General features: G+C 36.7%; 2 protein-coding genes across 2 annotated transcripts in view; both read left to right on the plus strand.

Annotated features, from left to right (window-relative positions):
• Nucleotides 1–7081, plus strand: part of ATG3 (autophagy related 3) — a 16668-nt gene extending 9587 nt beyond the window's left edge. Inside the window, exons 9-13 of the mRNA XM_034411949.3 lie at nucleotides 8–42; nucleotides 209–367; nucleotides 2257–2384; nucleotides 4387–4455; nucleotides 6971–7081. Of these exons, the coding sequence (XP_034267840.1) occupies nucleotides 8–42; nucleotides 209–367; nucleotides 2257–2384; nucleotides 4387–4455; nucleotides 6971–7052 (473 nt within the window). The 3' untranslated portion in view covers nucleotides 7053–7081. The remainder of the gene's footprint in view (nucleotides 1–7; nucleotides 43–208; nucleotides 368–2256; nucleotides 2385–4386; nucleotides 4456–6970) is intronic.
• A 3566-nt stretch (nucleotides 7082–10647) lies between these two features.
• F5 (coagulation factor V) overlaps nucleotides 10648–19246 on the plus strand; it is a 40436-nt gene continuing 31837 nt past the window's right edge. Inside the window, exons 1-5 of the mRNA XM_034411951.3 lie at nucleotides 10648–10895; nucleotides 12291–12382; nucleotides 14951–15073; nucleotides 17377–17589; nucleotides 19074–19217. Of these exons, the coding sequence (XP_034267842.2) occupies nucleotides 10729–10895; nucleotides 12291–12382; nucleotides 14951–15073; nucleotides 17377–17589; nucleotides 19074–19217 (739 nt within the window). The 5' untranslated portion in view covers nucleotides 10648–10728. The remainder of the gene's footprint in view (nucleotides 10896–12290; nucleotides 12383–14950; nucleotides 15074–17376; nucleotides 17590–19073; nucleotides 19218–19246) is intronic.

The following is a 19246-nucleotide window of genomic DNA, read 5'->3' on the forward strand; positions in this document are numbered from 1 at the left end:
CTTTCAGAATATGAGGAGAGTGGACTGTTGGAGACAGATGATGTAAGTGTGATCTGTTTATTTAGTAAAACTTCTTTGGAGTTCAACAGACTATTCTTTAAAGTGACATTAAAGTTAAATAGAAATAACGTAATGTGATATTTCCGCAGCACCGTTTGACAGCAGTAGACACCGAAATTGAATCATTGTTTTTTAAAATCTTCAACAGGCAACATTAGACACAAGAAAAATAGTGGAAGCTGCCAAGACTAAAACTGATGTTGGAGGTGGAGAAGAAGCTATTCTACAAACTAGGACTTACGACCTTTATATTACATATGACAAATACTATCAAACACCCAGGCTTTGGTTATTTGGCTATGATGAGGTAATTTTCCTCCTTATTTGGAAATGTAGATATCCAGTAATGAAACAAATTCACAATTGGTTACAGATACAGTTATAGTCATCAACTTAACAACCAAGCTGAAAAAGGGAGCTTATGACCTGAATTCGAAGTTCCAACAGTCAGGCCTCCTTTGTGATCATATGACGAAACTTTGGGCATTCAGCAACACAACTGCATTTATAGTCATTTGCAATGTCCTGTGGTCACATGACCATGTGACCAGCACTTCTGAATTTTGGCATAAACTGCATCCATAGTGAACCATTGATTTACTTAATGACCTTGACATTTTCTTAACCATGGCGTTATCTTAATGACAGCCACAAAAAAAAGTAAAACCCATCTGGCCATGTGACTGACTCATTTTACAACTTGCAACATATGACTGTAATGGATAGGCTCCATTATGGTGGTATGTGGAGAACTACCTGTATAATAATAGCCCTTGGGTAAATCACCAAGGATTATCAATATCCAAATATGGGGAAATAGTAGTATTCTTTTCTCCCTGATTCTTATTACCTGGAAATAAAACTATTTTTCTCCTTTTTTCAGAATAGCCTCTGCATATTACTTCAAATACATTACTGGAATAATAGCTGTGCTCAGTTAAACATTCATATATATGGTAATGGAAGCTGCAGTTGTAATAAGCACTCTCTTCCCATATAGCTCATTCATATGTTAGGGAGAGGTTGGAAAAGTTGATATGCAAGGATTTGTGTATCTTCTGCTGCAATGGATGAAGCAGAGATTTGAATATCTTGACCTGGTGGGATCCTAGAAGTACGTATTTCAGCCAAGATGCTTTTAGCCTGTTATATCACAAGTTTTTTTGTTTCTTACATTACCATTTAGGCCCTTTTTATATTGATTCTGCAGATAGCACATAACATTTCACAAACCAAGACCATTGATTATTGAAAGTGTCTTAAAGTTTTCAGCTTGAAAAGATCCTGAATCACTAAATAGCTTTCAAAAAGCTAGTAATGAGCCCTATTTACAGAGATTCATTACTCCCCTTCTTGTTATCATGAACTTGAAATGTCCCGTTCCCTTTCTGAGCCATGCTTTCCATGAGGTAACTTGGCAGTTTCCAAAACTGAATCCCTCAAACCAAGAAGTAAATGAAGGTGAGACATGAGTAATCCAGCTCCAGAAGAGGTTTGTTTCATTCTATATTGCTTCCAATTTGGAGCTTTTAGATCTAGGAATTATCACATCAAACCTGGAGTGGCATTATAGAAATTCTTGAGTTCTCTGGAACAGTCTGTTCCTGAATTGGCAACATTTGCACATCCATAATTTTTATTTAAAAAGCAAACTTTAATTTTTTTTTTAAAATCTATGCTCAGAAAAGTATGCAAAATATTTCAAACCGTCTTGACTGAGAAATACTGCAAACTGCTGTTGCTTGTTTGTAGATGGACTGTTTTCAAGCTTTGCAGGGTGTTTTGGCCTTGAAGCAGCTAGGTTTGAATGCAAACCACACGTTCCAATTGAAAACACTTCTACAGGGTTAGAAAAAAAAATGCCATGACATGTCATATTTGATGTGGTTTGAATTGAAACATTTTACACATCTCTAAAAGTAACCAAAATGCTGCATCAAGAAAATCTAAATTTTTCAACAATCATAAATTACATAAAGTTTACATAATTATGTTGAATCACAGGAAAGGGCAAAGTGAACATGAGGAAATTAAATAGGTTCCAGAGATTCTATGTTCTTCATTCTCCTTTCTGTGCCGAGCTTGAAATTTTAGCAGACAGTATTTCCAGTCTTACAAACAGTTGTTCAGTTTTATTAGTTTTATGTTTCTGTATAAATTTAAAGAGGAATCTCAGCTATGTCCTTTTCTTTTTAGCAACGGCAGCCTTTAAATGTAGACAGTATGTATGAAGATATTAGTCAAGATCATGTCAAAAAGACCGTGACAATTGAAAATCACCCCCATCTTCCTCCACCTCCAATGTGTTCAGTTCATCCATGCAGGTATTTTTTTTCCCAATCCTTGCTTTTAAAGAAATAGCTAACATAAACAAAGATATGCTGATTTTCTAGGCTGGCATCTTTTCTCTGTTTGATTATCTTTTACCAACAGAAGCTGTTTTCAACTTTATAGATAGTCCTCACATACTGTAATTATCAGTCGCTTAACAACTATTCAAAGTTAAAACACCTACACACACACCCAAAAAATTACTTAGCACCTGTCCTCAAAGTTATGACTGCTACATATACACACACTTATGGTCATATAATCACGCTTCAGGTGCCTGTCAACCAGCCTGCAATTATTGACGTTTGCAATATTCCATAGCTTTGTGTTATTTTTTTTGCTTGTTTCTGGAAAAAAATGTCCATTCAGGGGAATGGATTTACTTAAAAGACCATATGATTTGCTTACTCACCATGTGATTCACTTGACTGCAGTGCCTCACTTGTGATTTGTAAAAGTGGTTGTAAAATAGAGTTAGGTTAAGTAGTGACCCGCTTAATGACCACAACAATTTATTATGGAAATTCTGAACTCTTGTGATGGAAAATAACTTTATGCAAACAGCTTGTTTTGAACCAGAGATCCTCCAGATTTTATATGACAGTTAACCGTGCTAAATAACTGTAAGTTCTCTACCTGTTATATAGGATCAGTGCATAGAGATTGCATCTGTGCATTCTCAAGAGGAGAAAGAAATGAAAAATGGCTTGTGTCTGTGTAAAATTGCAACCTAAGTATTTCAACATTACTCCAATTTTGGTATTTTTATTTTAAAAATAAGGAATAAAAGAGGAAGAAAGTTATCTTGCTTTTTCATTTTAGAATCAAATCAAAAGCACAGTAGAATTAATTAAAAACAAGCAATGCATTCAGAGATGCAGAATGATATTATTGCTCTTCTAATTTGGAATTTGTCTCAGCACCTTTGCCATTTAGAATTAAATGCAAGGTAAATATGCTTTATTCTGATTTGCCATGGCTTTTTTTCTTTTTTTCTTTTTTTTGCAGTCTAGGAGTTCTGTACTGATTTTTTTTTAAGGATTGACCTATAGGTAACTACTGCTCATGATTTTGTAGAAATAGAAGCAAAGGCCATGCGAAAATATTGTAGACATGTTGCACTCAATATAGCAAAAAAGAAGCTGAAAATAGCAGTAACACCAGAGAGAAAGTATAAAAAGCTTGCTCAGTATAGTCTTAGTCTACACTTTGTACAAGTCCTTTGCTCCTTTTGCTTCAGAACATTAGTCTAAAAAGTGTGGCAATCGTTTCCGTAGAATGCTTCCTGTCAATTCTTCTTGGATCATCAGTGAAATGGTGCAATCTGCAGGATTTGAAGTCAAAGCTTGTATTTTGAAATTCCAGCAGTTTGGATCCTTGCTATATAATTCTTTTAGATTTTTTTCATTAATTCAGGAAAACCCGGCGTTCATTGAAGTGCAGGGTAGAGTTGTGTAACTTTTCAGCTTCGCTGTTGTCATTAATATTATTGATTGCAGTATGTCAATCTGGTTATGTTAGTTTTGTTGTTTCTGTTTAGCTGACCTTCTGTGTTTCCTGTTTCAAGAAATACATGACAGGGTTTTCTGAGAAACAGCTTGAGGAAACAATTTTTAAAAAGACGATTACTTTGTTCAGCCTTAGTCTAAAAAATATAGTAGGGAAAGTAAAAAGGCAGGGAGGGGAGCAAGGTCGGATACCAAATCTTGAAATTAAAAACTAATTCTTAAATAATAACTCCTATCCATTATGCATGCTGAAGATGTTTGTTTATTCGTGTCAGAAGTATCACAATTAATAAAAGGCATAGTATATGAATGTTTTAACAAAGCTGGTGAAATGGTTTGATCCCCTATTCATCTCCTTCTATGGCAATCTGATGACGGTTTGCTGCAATTGATAATTAAAAGAGTAACTTGATGGAATTGGTATAACTGAAACAATGCTTTTTAAAAATTAGGTGAATGGAACATGCTTTCACTTTCACTTTCTCAGGCATGCAGAAGTGATGAAGAAAATAATCGAGACTGTGGCAGAAGGTGGAGGTGAACTTGGTGTTCATATGTATCCTTTTTACAATCAAACTTTTTTTCCATCAAAGAGAATAATTTAAAGGGCTCAGTAACAAATTATTTTTTATTTAGACAGATAAAGGCATACATTTCTAACTTTTCCATTTCTATCTATCTACTGCTGTCTTTTATTTTTATTTATTTCTATCCCACCTTTATTATTTTTACAAATAACTCAAGGTGGTGAACATATCAAACACATCTTCCTCCTCTTATTTTCCCCATAACAATCTTGTGAGGTGAGTTGGACTGGATGTGAGTGATTGGCCCAAGGTCACCCAGCCAGCTTTCATGGCTAAGGCGGGACTTGAACTCTTTTCTTTTTCTTTTCTTTTTTTTAATAAATTTTTTATTAGTTAAAAAGTACAAACAGACATATAAACAACAGTAAAACATACAAAACAAATAGACATAAATCAAGTCTTTATGACTCCTTTTTAAACTTATCGCATCAGTAGTCTAGATTTATGTTTATATATCTATATACTTATATATAAAATAAAATGTTTCTTCAGCTTTTCTTAGTCTACTTATTTAATTTACTATGTTCCTCAATTGGTACTTAATTTTTTCCTATAGTTTCTATAGACCTCTCATTTGTATCCCTAATCTTGTTTTCCTTTCTTCTTCTCCAACCAGTTATACCATTTCTGCTATACTAAATAATAATCCATTTCTTCTTTTTCTTGTATTTCTTTTGTAAGTTTGTCCATTTCTGCACATTCCATAATTTTACTGATTATTTTGTCTTCTGTTGGTATATCCTCATGTTTCCAATTCTGGGCAAAAACTATCTGTGCTGCCATTAATATATGGATAATTAGGTATTTTATTTCTTTTTTGTAGTGTCCTGTGATTATTCCTAATAAAAAGGTTTCTGGCCTCATTTCTATCTTCTGGTGTATGATTTCCTCTATTTGTATCCTGATTGTCTGCCAAAACTGTTTTGCTTTCTGGCAGGACCACCACATATGATGGTAGGTTCCTTTTTGTAGTTTGCATTTCCAGCATAATGGGGAAGCATTCGGGAACATTCTTGCCAGGCAGGCAGGAGGGAGATGCCACCTGTAGAACATTTTGTATATGTTCTCTTTGTAGGGTACAGACATTGTTACTTTAGAATTTACATTCCATAGTTTTTCCCATTTTTCCAATTCAATGTTATATCCGAAATTCTTCGCCCAAATTATCATATTTTCTTTAACCACTTCTTCTTCTAATTTATATTTTAATAAATATTTATAAGTTTTGGTTATCAATTTATCATCTATCCCTTGTAAAATTTTATCTAATTCATATGGCTCTTTTTGGAATCCAAATGTCTTATGTCTAGATTTTATTTGTAAATATGGCCATCAATCAATGTCTGTACCCTGTTCTTTCAGTTCTTGTCTTGATCTTAGTTCCCCTTTGTTGTTTAACAAATCTTTATAGGTTTTCATTTTATCCATGTCCATAGCGTTGGGGTAAATCTGTGCTTCCATGGTTGACAGCCATTCTGGAATTTTATCATAGTATAGTTTTTTTAATCTCTTGCCAGGTTTGTAACAGTGCTTCCCTAATAATATGCCGTTGGAAGTATAGGTGTTGTTTATCTTTTCTCTCCCACAAAAATGCATGCCAACCTTTTTGTAAATCAAAACCTTCTAATGTCAGTATTCTTTTGTTTTTGAGTTCTATCCAGTCCCTAATCCAAATCAGTGATGCAGCTTTGTAATACGTTTCCCAATCCGGTAGTCCTAATCCTCCTCTCTCTCGTGTATCTTGTAGGTGTTTTATTTTGATCCTTGCTTTCTTCCCCTGCCAGATATAATTTGCTATCATTTTGTTAAAGTCTTTTAACAAGACTTTAAGAAATCTTTCCCTGGTCTTATAGGGATTACTTGAAACAAATATAGAATTCTGGGTAAGACGTTCATTTTAATCGATGCAATCTTTCCCAGGAACGAATTGTAGTTTACTCCACGTTTCTAAATCTTGAACTCTTTTCAATAACTACCTTTTTCAAGTTTTAGATGCATTGTTTCACTCAAAAGGCTAGAAGTAAATGAAGGTGGAGGTAACTTTAGAAGAAGGAGATTTATTTTTCACATACTTTTAGTTATATGATGGAACAAAAACCACTTGTATCTGTTGACAAGAACATTAATGCATGCTTTTTTTAAAAAGTAGCATTAGCAAAAACAATGGAAGGCATGGAACAGAAGACTCAAAAGAATATTTGTGATGATCAGCAAATTCCTCCTGTCTTCAGTAGGAGCAATGACTGTAACAAAAACTAATTGTTAAGTAGGGTTATCTGCAGACTAAGACGTGCTACATAGTGCATTAGTCATTAAACCATTATATCAGACTGAATTCTAGGAAAGATCCAGATAAAGAGAGATAAACTGGTGTTTGATTTTGGAAGAAGGAAAGTGTCTTTTTAGCATTATTCTCTTGCATTTCAAAGGAGAGAATGTGAAACTAGTACTATACTAGATTTATTTTCCTTAATTAAATTTCAGGTACCTTCTGATTTTTTTGAAATTTGTACAAGCTGTCATTCCAACAATAGAATATGATTATACAAGACACTTTACAATGTAATTACTGGAAATAAAGTTTATGGAAATAAATATTGGTTCTAATTTTTAAAAAGAATAACCCAACGTGTCTGACTTGTTGATCCACCATTGTGTGCAACTTCTGTAATGTGGCACTCTCATCAAAATAAAATTCCTCTATCAGCCTTACTTTTTAATAAAGATCTTTATGTGTAAAAAACAATAAATCACTTTTTTCATTCCTGTGCTCTTGCTATAGAATTGTGCTTTTCTTTTACATAATGCAAAGAATAATAAAAATATAATTATATCAGTTGTAATATATTTCTGTAAAATATTCATTAATTATGTAATTAAAATAATTATTTCAGTAATTAAAGCTGTTAATCTAAGTTTATAATCGAGCAGTTTTAATCTATGCACACTTTTATACAATTTATACAGAGTCCCAGTGTTCCTCTCTGAGGGAGATGGGTGGTTCAAAAATATGAAAAGTAAATAAAAAAATAACAAATATTATAATTTCTTTTTCTAGTTTATTCAGTTAAACTAGAAGAATTTTGAAAATATTAATAGTAGTACATATTTTTGTTGTAAAAAGGGATTAAACTGGGATCGTAGGAATTAAACTGGGATCGTCTAGTAGATCTCTATATGATTAGATCAGGAGTCAAAAACTTCCAATTGTTTTAATGAGAGTAGCAACAAATGACTCCTTTTCCCATTCTCTTTCTTGGGAAATGCATTAATTAAGGATATATAGGGACTGTGTTCAATTTGCCAATTACAATTACCTCCAATTTCTAGGAGGTTCAGTCTTTTGATAATATTTGTGCATGAAAATTATAGAAGTGATTGGTTTTTGTACAGATTATTTGAGCCAATTTATTGTGTTGGCTTTCTCTATTTATATACTCCCCAAATATCTGGATTATTTGCTACTGGTAAACATTAACTTTTCTGTTTGTTAAAATGGGGGTGGAGAAGAGAAAATAAAAGTTAAATTTTTCTTTGCATAGAACGTGATGTGCCCGAGGACATGGCTTGAACTGGTTTCTGAACACCTTAGAAAGCATCACATAATTGTCCTTTTCTATTAGTAGGTTCATTATTCAGTGAAGTAAACTTGATGATTACGTTAGTAGAATATATATTCATATATTCAGAGGCATATACCATAGGTAACCAAAGTTAGAGACGTCATAATTTTCAACTCTGGTGATAAATGCATGGTTAAAATATTGAATTACCTTGCAGTTATAAATAAGTCATAGATTAGTTATTAATTTAATTTATCACATTTAAAAATTACCCATCTCACAGAGCAACTCTGTTTTTAATTGTACAGGGTACAATTAAAAACAAAAACCATATGAAAACTATATTTCAGTAAAAGGGAGCTAAAACATGGTAGGAATAATTAAAATTAGGATTATGTTTTTAAAAATGGGGTGAGGGCCTTCAAAGCACCCAATCTCAAGATTGCTTGCTCCTCTGCGAGTCCTGTGCATTGGCAGAACCAGGTCTTCAAAGGCCTGTGGACAGTGGAAGCCTATGCCACTTCGGGTGGGGGGGATAACCTAAAAGAGCAGTAGTGTTGGCAGAGAAGGCTCTTTTTGTGGACTCTGCCAGTTGAAATTCTTTAACTGATAGAGTCTATAATATACGTTCTCTGCCTGATCAGGTGGGGACAGGTTGATGTAATGGGAGAGCAGATGGTTCCATATGTAACCTGCCTCCATGGCAGGTAGGATTTAAAGGTCAAACCCAACAAATCATATGAAGGTGTGTTGTCTCTGAATTTACCAGATTGATTGAAAGATGACACTAAGTTCTTCCTTAAATCAGTTTCACAAAGCTGTATAGTATTTTAAGCAGTTGCTCAGAACACTTTGCAAACAGGATTACATTAACAGAGTTGGAAGGGACCTTGTAGGTCATCTAGTCCAACCCCCTGCCCAAAGCAAGAGACCCTACACCCAGGATGGCGAACCTATGGCACGGTTGCCACAGGTGGCACGCTGAGCCATATCAGTGGGCACGCGAGCTCAGCTCCAGCACGCATGCGTGCGCCAACCAGCTAATTTTCGGGCCTTCTGGACCCACCAGAAGTGAGGAAACACACTGTTTCCAGCCTCCAGAGGGCCTCGGGGGGGGGGAAGGCTGTTTTTGCCCTCCCCAGGCTCCTAGAAAGGCTCTGGAGCCTGGGAAGAGCAAAAAACAGGCCTACCGGGCCCACCGTGCCATCACGTGCCAAAAGTGGGGGGAGCACAGGGGGGTGGGGCGCATAGAATTATGGATGTGGGCACGCGTGCGTGTGACCCCATCGCACTCCACCTGCTTTTGGCACGGATGGCAAAAAGGTTAGCCATCACTGCCCTACACCATTTCTGATAAATGGCAGTCCAATCTCTTCTTGAAAGCCTATATTGCCATAAATCATATGACATGGTTTAGAAACATTGATGCCCAAGGGAATGAAATATTTATCAAATCTGTAAGCCACCAGTTTCATTCTGATGCATTGCAATTTACAATGATTGACATATCCATGGTGCATCTAAAGCCACACACAAAAAAAGTCACATATAAACTTCAAAATGCCCATATTGCGTTCCTTCCGTCGGGACCTGAAGACTTGGCTGTTCAAACAAATAGGCTGACTCTGATTCCGGGTTTTATTATTTACTATTAATCAGTTATTTGGTTTAAAATGGGACTTTATTGTACTTGTTTCTTAACTTGTGTTCGCCGCCCTGAGTCCTTTGGGAGAATGGCGGCATATAAATACATGTAATAAATAAATAAATAAATAAATATTATTTAAATGGCCTCATCGTCTTCTTTTTTACTTCCTCTTTTATCACTTCAGCTGTCGAGGGAATGACCTCATGCACAGTATAGTTGTCACCATCACATATTGCCCCACTAAAGTAGTAATTCTAGTACAGGTAGTTCTCGGCTTACGACCACAACTGAGTCCAAAATTTCCACTGCAAGGCAGTTGAGTGACTTTTGCCCCATTTTATGACCTTTCTTGACACTATTAAGTGATTCACTGCAGTGGTTAAATTAGTAACCTGGATGTTAAGTGAATCCGGCTTTCCCCATTGACTTTGCTTGTCAAAAGGTTGCAAAAGGGAATCACATGATCCCTGGACACTGGGACCGTCATAGGAGAAAAAAGCATCAGGTATGCTACTTTTACAAAATAAAGGCAGAATATTAATGAGGAGGAGGAGAAGGGTGAGATGAAAATATAATTAGTGCAATAAAATATATTTTAGATTTTAGGTTTCTGGGGACATCACCTCCCATCTCCAAATTAGCAGAAATTGCCAGATCTTTCCTTTATTGGATCCTCACATTCTTGAATGATGTGCTGTCCTGGTCTTTTAAGTTTTCAGGTATTCATCCTCACAAGCTTTAGCCTTTGCCTTTGTCCCTGCTCCTAATCTTTTTCTGTCCACATGGGGAACAGTCCAAACAGGTCACCTGCTTTTCCCTAACATTGTTCAGCCTGCCTGTCAGCAGAGAAAGAGTCAAGACACCAAACAAAATCAGAAGTTGCTTATCTCGGTTGTGGGAGGAGGAAAACAGGAGCGTCACTGAAGCCACTGTCCCTTGCATCAACAGCCACATAGTAAGTTTCTGTGGGGAAGTGGCAAGTTGCTGCAGGCAGAACTGACTTCCGTGTGTCTTTCAGCACATTAGCATCAATGGGAAGATACAGTGTGAGCCCTGTCCCCAAATGTCTTCTACTGGTGTTCCTGGGTTGGTCAGGGCTGAAGTATTACCAAGTGAATGCAGCTCAGCTCAGGGAGTACCGTATAGCTGCTCAGCTGGAAGACTGGGATTACAACCTCCAACCTGAGGGACTATCCAGGTAACAATAAATAGGGGGCAGGATAAGGAATGTAATGGGGAAAACATTCAGAAGATTTGTTTAATGAGCAATGTAGTGCGAAGCTTAGGGAACTCAACTTGTGTGGTTGGAAAGCCAAGTTTAGTCCACTGTGATGCTTATTTAGTAATCTATAATTAAGCAAATAAAGTGTTTTGTGAACACAACCAGTAAATAAAGAAGAGATAATCGATTAGATGGCTTTGGATTCATTTCAAGAGAGGGTATGCTATGACTATTACATTGCTTTGACTGAGAGGCATTGCTTAGCATTTTCCTTCATAATTCATATTTTCCAGTTTGAAACAATTGCTCCTATTCTATTAAGCAGAGCATTCAAACTTGCAGTCCTAATGCTTACTTTCAACTGGAATTGTTAAAATGTAACTAGGCTTGGCTATTCCTTGTTTTTTCAGTGACAATTCAGTTCTGTGATTTCCAATGTATGTTTTTATTATCTCTGTGCACCACTCTGTATATAAAATTCAACAACTGTAGAAGAGGAAGCATTTTAAATGAACAATGATAAGCGTAGCTCAGGAAAAGCTTTACCATTTGATTTAGGAGATACATTTTGGTTTGCTTTATCCTTCTTTCTATAACCATTGCCAAATGTTTTCATTTGCTTAACAGCCTCTCTACTCTTTGCCCTTTAATCTCTACATGCTTTGCAATAACTCCTTATCCGATACTCCCACCACTTATCTAGCCTACTATAGTCTTCTCACTGGCATTCTATCCTCTCAGCTTTGTTAATGTTATGCTGCATGTTAAATTTCAATATTCCACTTCTTGTGTTAAAGTTCTGAATATTTTTTTCATTCCTACTATTTTCACTGATGGTTCCATTTCATTTTTACTTAGCATCTATTCTGTCCTTTTTCTTTTCTCCTATATATCTATATGACTGACTGATCCAAAAATTCTTGTGTACCTTGATATGATTTCCAGATGTGATAGTCTCTTTACAATATTTCTGATCTCAACAGCTGTAATAAATGAGTTTGCATCAATCAGTGGGTTGACGTCTATATATAGATGATTAATAGGACATTCCATCAGCTAGTTTCATTAAAGTATAAAGTGTTGCCAGAATGCAAACTAGTGTTTAGAGATAATGTGTAAGTGGATGGCATGATGTAGATTAATGTCAAGGTATTATTGAAAGTCCAGATATTTACATTTCCTTTCTCCCCAAGTATTTCCTCTTGTCAGTGAAAAACTCCCTTATGGTATTTCTTGTTCATTCACTGCATAGGGTTAAGGGCAATTATAGAAACATTGATAATGTATGGGAATGTACTTAACTTGCATAGTGAATTTTCAGCCAAAGAGTTGGAACATATTATTTTATTAAATTATTTTGTATGGTTTCAGATTATCAGAGTCAGATCTTTCATTTAAAAAAATTGTCTATAGAGAATATGAAGTAGATTTCAAACAAGAAAAGCCAAGAGATGAGCTTGCAGGTAAAGGCAATATTTTCAGACTATATTCAATGTATAGTGTACCTATAATTATGAACCTAAATGAACTGCAATTGTAAACCATCCCAAGTTTATCCAATTCCTAGCGGTATTGAGTAAGGTTGATGTTGAAGGAGATCTCAATATATAGATTCTTGAAAACCACCATTCCCAAATAAGCAGAGAGAATATATGCTTAAAAGTCTTATTTTTCTGATTCTACTCTTGATTGGCAGGAAATAACCGCCACTAGCACTTGGGATAAATGCAAAAGACAATCTACAAATAATACAAAAAAGAAAGTTAAAAAGTGACCCAGTTCCACCTCTTCCTCACAAATATACTTCATTACATTTCAGATATTCATTCATTCATTTATTTATTCATTCATTTATTGTATTTTATGATATGGGTAATTAGACTCTACAATTAGAGTCACACTCAGAGAAAGATGGAAACTTAATAATCGAAGTCCCAACCAAGGACCTATCAATTATTAAGATAACATCTAAGAATATAGGCAGTTCCAAGTAGGATTTTTTTATTTTTGTAAAATTAAAATGTTCAAATCTGATAAATTCAAATTTCCAGATATCAAGGAAGTTCTTTAGGTATTGCTCCAAGAGCTCCAATCACAATTGATATAACATTGGATTTCTTTTTCCAAAGAGTTCAATTTCAATCTGCTAGTCCTGATATTTTGTCATTTTTTCCAGCTGTTTTCTCTCAATTCTAGCATCATCTGGAATAGAACAAAGCAACATTAAAAGACTTCCTTCTTTTCAATAACTGCTATATCAGGCACACTATGAACAAGATGCCTATCTGTTTGGATTTTAAAGTCCATAAGATCTTAATCTACTCATTTTCCAAATCCTTCTCAACTTGATTGTCCCAGTAGTTTTTACTACATTTAAATCCAAACCTCTGGCAACATTTCCAATGGATAATTCTGGCAATGCTTCTATTCAGTTTGTGAAATGTTGCTGCCGCTACTGATCAAATGGTCAATTGTTTCATCCATTGTACAACAAAATTGACACTTACTGTTGTCTGTTACAAATTGATTTTTCACCTTCATGCAATTAGTAGTCAAAGCTGTTACTGAGGCACTAAAGTAAAGCCTTCAGTTTCTTTAACACTCCTGATCTTAACCATCATACTTCTCAGCAATACAGCTAACAAAGCTGAAATAGATGGACAGACCGACAAAGTTTGAAGTATCATTCTATGTTCATAAACCTATAATGTTGGATGGGAACCCTATCCTGCTTGTGGGTGTTGCAGTGGTTGCAACATTGGGTTTAGCTGAGATTTCAAAAGCTTACTATGATTTAGTACAGGAGTGTCAAACTCAATTTCATTGAGGGCCGCATCAGGGTTGTGTCTGACCTCAGGAGGATGAATGGGTGTGGCTGGGGTGGGCGTGGTCAGGGTGGGCGTGGCCAGTGTGATGTCCTGCAGCTGTCTGTCAAAAAAAATGGAGCCCAGGAGGGCTGGCAGAGGCAAAGCAGGCCGGTCCTTTGCTGTTTCCAGGGCAGCCCCGCGGGCCAGATCTAAGCACCCTGCAGGCCGGATCTGGCCCGCGGGCCTTAAGTTTGACACCCCTGATCTAGTAGCTAATGTCTTCTGGACATTAAATCTCTTCAGTTTTGATATCTGTATTGTCTGAACAAATACATGGAATTTATTTATGAAATTGGTCACAGATACAGGTAGACCTTGACTTATGAGCACAACTGAGCTCAAAATTTATGTTGTTAAGTGAGACATTTTTTAAGTGAGTTTGGCCCCATTTTATGTCCTTTCTAGCCACACTTGTTCAGTTAATCATTGCAGTTGTTAAATTAGTAGCATGGTTGTTAAGTGAATCTGGCTTCCGCATTGACTTTGCTTGTCAGATGGTTGTAAATGCTGTGCACATGACCCCAGGACCCTGCAACTGTCATAAACACGAACCAGTTGCCATGACTACAAATATTGATCACATGACCACGGGGATACTGCAATGGTCTTAAGTGTGAAAAATGGTCACAAGTCACTTTTTTCATGCCATTGTAACTTTGAACGGTCACTAAACAAAATGTTGTAAGTCAAGGACTACCTGTATAGCTAAAGCAGAGGTCAAATGAAGCAAGTTAAAGTCTTGTGTCTACTCACCCAGCCACATTCTCTGTGTGGCTGTTCCATTTCCCCATTCATGCATATATAGGCCAATGAAATGCTAAGCCACTATCTCATTGCCTGAGTATAATTTGTCAGGTAGATTATTTTGGAATTTAAATGCCATGATGACCTTCTCCAAGGATGGGTGGTGGGTGGATGGGTGAGAGATAGGGATGGATAGATAGAGAACAAAATAAATAAACCTCTGCTCAGAAGAATGTATTTATTAGCTATTAAAGCACAGCTAATTAATTTTATAGGAAAGCTTCTGTCTTTTCCCTTTCTGTACCTTTGCTGCAGTTTATGTTCAAGCCAGAAGAAAAACAAAAACAAATATTCTTTCAAGAAACATTTTTATATGTAATTATTCTCTTTAAAAATCATTTATTAATGTGCTTTGAGCAGGGCTCCTAGGGCCAACACTACGTGGCGAAGTGGGAGACATCCTCATAATTTATTTCAAGAATTTTGCTACTCAGTCTGTGAGCATTCACCCGCAGAGTGCTGTGTACAACAAATGGTCAGAAGGTAAACACTGCCATAATATTGTCTGAATATCCGGATCAGTGGTGGGTTTCAAAAGTTTTTACTACCGGTTCTGTGGGCATGGCTTGGTGAGCGTGGCGTGACTTGGTGGACATGGCTTGGTGGGTGTGGCAGGGGAAGGATACTGTAAAATCTCCATTCCCTCTTGAATCCAGGACAAGGATGCTGCAAAATCCCCATTTCCTCCCAATCAGCTGGGACTTGGGAGGCAGAGAATAGATGGGGGCGGGGCCAGTCAGAGTTTTTACTACCGGTTCTCCGAACTACTCAAAATTTCCGCTACCGGTTCTCCAGAACTGGTCAGAACCTGCTGAAACCCACCTCTGATTCAGATCATTTTTTTTATGTTTGGTAGATTTAAAAAATGCAGCTAAATTCTAAATAAACATGGGTAGGATTGTGCCTGTGGGCAAGAGCTGGCAAGGACAGAAGCAGAGACCTAAATGGTTCTGAGGGTGTTATTAAATAAGAGGCATAAGAGGCACTACTTTATAGATGGTTGGAAGCCTCAATCACAATGGAGCCCAACATTTCTGTTGCTAAGTGAGAGAGTTGTTAAATGAATTTTGCCCCATTTTATGATCTTTCTTGCCAAAGTTGTTAAGTGAATGCAGTCGTTAAGTTAGTGATATGGTTGTTAGGTGAATTTGGCTTCCCCATTGACTTTGTCAGAAGATTGCAAAAGGTGATCACATGATCCTGGGACATGCAACCGTCATGAATATGAACCAGTTGCCGAGCATTCAAAATTTGATTATGTGACCATGGGGATGCTGCAACGGTCACAAGTGCGAAAAACGTTCATACGTCACTTTTTTCAGTGATGTTGTAACTTCGAACGGTCACTAAATTAACTATTATAAGTCAAGGACTACCTGTGGATAGTTTTCTTCATTATTCAGGGGTTTGTTAATACTTGCAAAAAATGTACCTTAGCAGAGCTGTATCCTTGAATTTTTTTGGGGGGGCGGGGTTATGAGCCTTTTAGCATCAGTCTAGGTCAGAGTTGTCAAACTCTCTACCTGCAGACTAGATGCACTGGCTACACCCATGCCGGGTTTAGCAAACGGGAAAAAAGTCACAATACGTCATGTGACAATGCTGTGACGATGCGAGTTTGACACCCCTGGTCGAGGTGAAGCTATTACAGCAAAATTGGGTATTCCAGTTCCCACTTATGATAGGAAAAGCAACTTTGAGTTTCCCAGATCCAGATCATTTCTTTTGATCCTCTTGCAACTCGGTTGGCTCTCCGTCAAGTTGTCTAATGGAATTTAAGTATGATCTTTGGAATTGGGGTTAAGGGATGCTGCAACTGTGGGTTGCTGTCTCTTATCTGACCATTCCCTAGGCAGCATCTCTTTGACCAGTCCACTTCCACTTTCAGTCAGTTTTGCCTCATTTAAAAAACTTCAGGTTTGTTCTGCCATCTCAAACACACAAAATCAAACCAAAATATTCAACATGTACCGTAAACATGGAAGGAGATGCCAACAACTTATTTATTTTTTATATAAAATGATTCAGGACACCAAGGAATTATATTTTTGCAGTCTCATTGATCAGCTGAAGGAGAGTCACTAAATCAGCCCAGAATATTTTATGTCTCTTTTGGGCTTGCAGGAGTCAGGATAATCCTAAAGCTTGACTATTAAATATCAATATTAAATAGTTTTAAACATTTTATCTTTATATTAAGTACAAATATTTATAATTAAATATTTTAAATGTTTCAATAAAATTAAATAAAATTATTTAAAATAGTTTGAAGGGATTGAAGAATAGAAGTGGAGCCAAATGAAATAGCTCTTGGACTGTACAATTCCTGAGTAGCAAAAAAAAAAAAGAAGCAGTGAGGTATAGGAGAACTGAAATATGGATTAAGATCTCTTTTTTATCATATGTGGAGAATCAAAGAAGGACCCAGTTTGCAACCAGATCTGTAATAGAATTAGCAAGTGTGTGCATGCCGACTCACATGCATATATATATGCATTTATTTACAATGGTATTGTTGGTAATGAATGAGTGGTGCACTGGCCTAGAGGTGGAGCTCTCGCCTCACAATCAGGATGCTGTGAGTTTGATCCTAGGTAGAGGCAGATATTTCTTTCTCTGGACACAATGAGAATATATCTGCTGAATATAACTCCGCATTGGTGACAGGAAGGGCGTCCAGCCAGTAATCACTCAGACTCCACCCCGCAAGGAATTATGGGGTCATTAAAAGATGATGATGATTGTTGGTAATGAATAATGGTAACCTCTTTCCTTTATCATTGTAGGTTCTTCATACTCTGATGGGACATCAGATATGGAAAAACTGGATGATGCTGTGCCTCCAGGCCAGTCATTCAAATATGTGTGGAATATCACTGCAGAAATTGGGCCAAAAGAAGCTGATCCCCCCTGTCTCACTTATGCCTACTACTCACATGTAAACATGGTGCGAGACTTTAATTCTGGTCTCATTGGTGCTTTGCTGATATGTAAAGAAGGTAACAAAATGTGTTAAAGAAGCTGCAGCCTGTTCAAGGGTTAATCATTGCTGGGATTAATCTGTAATATGCTATCTTTCTGTTCATTTTTGTATTTCTATCTGTTTAATGTTTATGTTTCACAGGAGTTTTGTTTTGATAAAGATCAGAGCAGAATTATGAAGGCTATTACAAAATAGGAATTTCTGCTACTTAGCTTTCAAAAGCTTATGTTGTATCCAAGAAGGTCTCTGTAATTAGAGATGGCAGGAAGAATCATATAAATGCATGGCAACAATGCTGGCATGCAGCCTAGTACCACCTTCAGAATTAAGTGTGCAACTCACTTCACACAACTCAAGAACTTAAACCTCAATAAAGCTATAATGTTACCAGACTCTGTATCTGCTATCAAAGATGGATAGGGATGGTTTCTGAGCAGCTGAAAAGGAGAGAATGGTTCTGACAATATACAGATTGTCTTTTTCAGGCCCCAAAACATGTATTTTTATATTAAATTGTATAAACTTCTTCTCTATTGGCAAACCAATGTTACTACTGCAAAATCTGTGCTTGAATGAACTCTTCAGAGCAGGGATGAAATCCAGCAGGTTCTGGAGAACCAGTAGCGGAAATTTTGAGTAGTTCGGAGAACCAGCAAATACCACCTCTGGCTGGTCCCAGAGTGGGGTGGGAATGGAGATTTTGCAGTATCCTTCCTCTGCCACGCCCACCAAGCCATGCCCATAGAACCGGTGGAAAAAAATTTGGATTTCACCACTGCTTCAGAGTTCATCTAAGCCATTGAGATTTCACACATGCAATAGTCGCAATAATTTCAACACCTTAAAGCAGGGGTGGGCAAATGTGGCCCTTTTACAACCTGTGGACTTCAACTCGCAGAATTCCTGAGACAGCTTGGCTACCCCTGCCTTAAAGGGTTTTACTTCATCAGGAAGACACTGGTTCCTGCCTTTACATTTTTCTATCTTGGTGGCAATGAAGCCCAGGGATTCCTCATAATAAACAATTCATATTCATGGTGCTATGGCTAGCGCTTCCTTATTTGGGATTTGAAGTTATATGGCATCTGCAACAGACAATACCCTTTGCCCTTTAGTTCAATGTAAATTCAACGTTCGTCTTTCAGGTGTGATAATTATTTGTTTAAAGCACAAGACAGTTTGCTGAATTTTTGCAGTATAGTCTTAGGAGCTCTGGGACAAGAAATAAGGGGTGAGGGGCTCCATAGTCTGCTAGCCAAGGTTGCCCACCTTTGTAATAGGTAATCTTGTAATAGATAATCTTTTAATAGGTAATCTCTGTAACCTTCCACTTATCCTTAATCTATGTTGATCTTCAATTCCCTTAAGAATTAGGTGGCATAGTGAAAGGTTTTGTTGCACTAGAGGCTGACAATTTAAAATAGATTTGCTATTTGAAAAGTTATTGTAGTATTTGATAATTTATTCCATCTTGTCAATGTCCTGTTTTTTTCTTTTTAGGAAGCCTGAATGCAGATGGTACACAGAAACTCTTCAACAGAGAATATGTGCTGATGTTTGCTGTGTTTGATGAAAGCAAGAACTGGTACAAAAAGCCCTCCCTCCAATACACAATTAATGGGTTTGCTAATGGAACATTGCCTGGTAGGTTCTCTTCCATATTATTGATTAGA

The sequence above is a fragment of the Pantherophis guttatus genome, chromosome 5 (assembly GCF_059756535.1).
Source record: "Pantherophis guttatus breed Tessera chromosome 5, ASM5975653v1, whole genome shotgun sequence".
NCBI classification, from domain to species: domain Eukaryota; kingdom Metazoa; phylum Chordata; class Lepidosauria; order Squamata; family Colubridae; genus Pantherophis; species Pantherophis guttatus.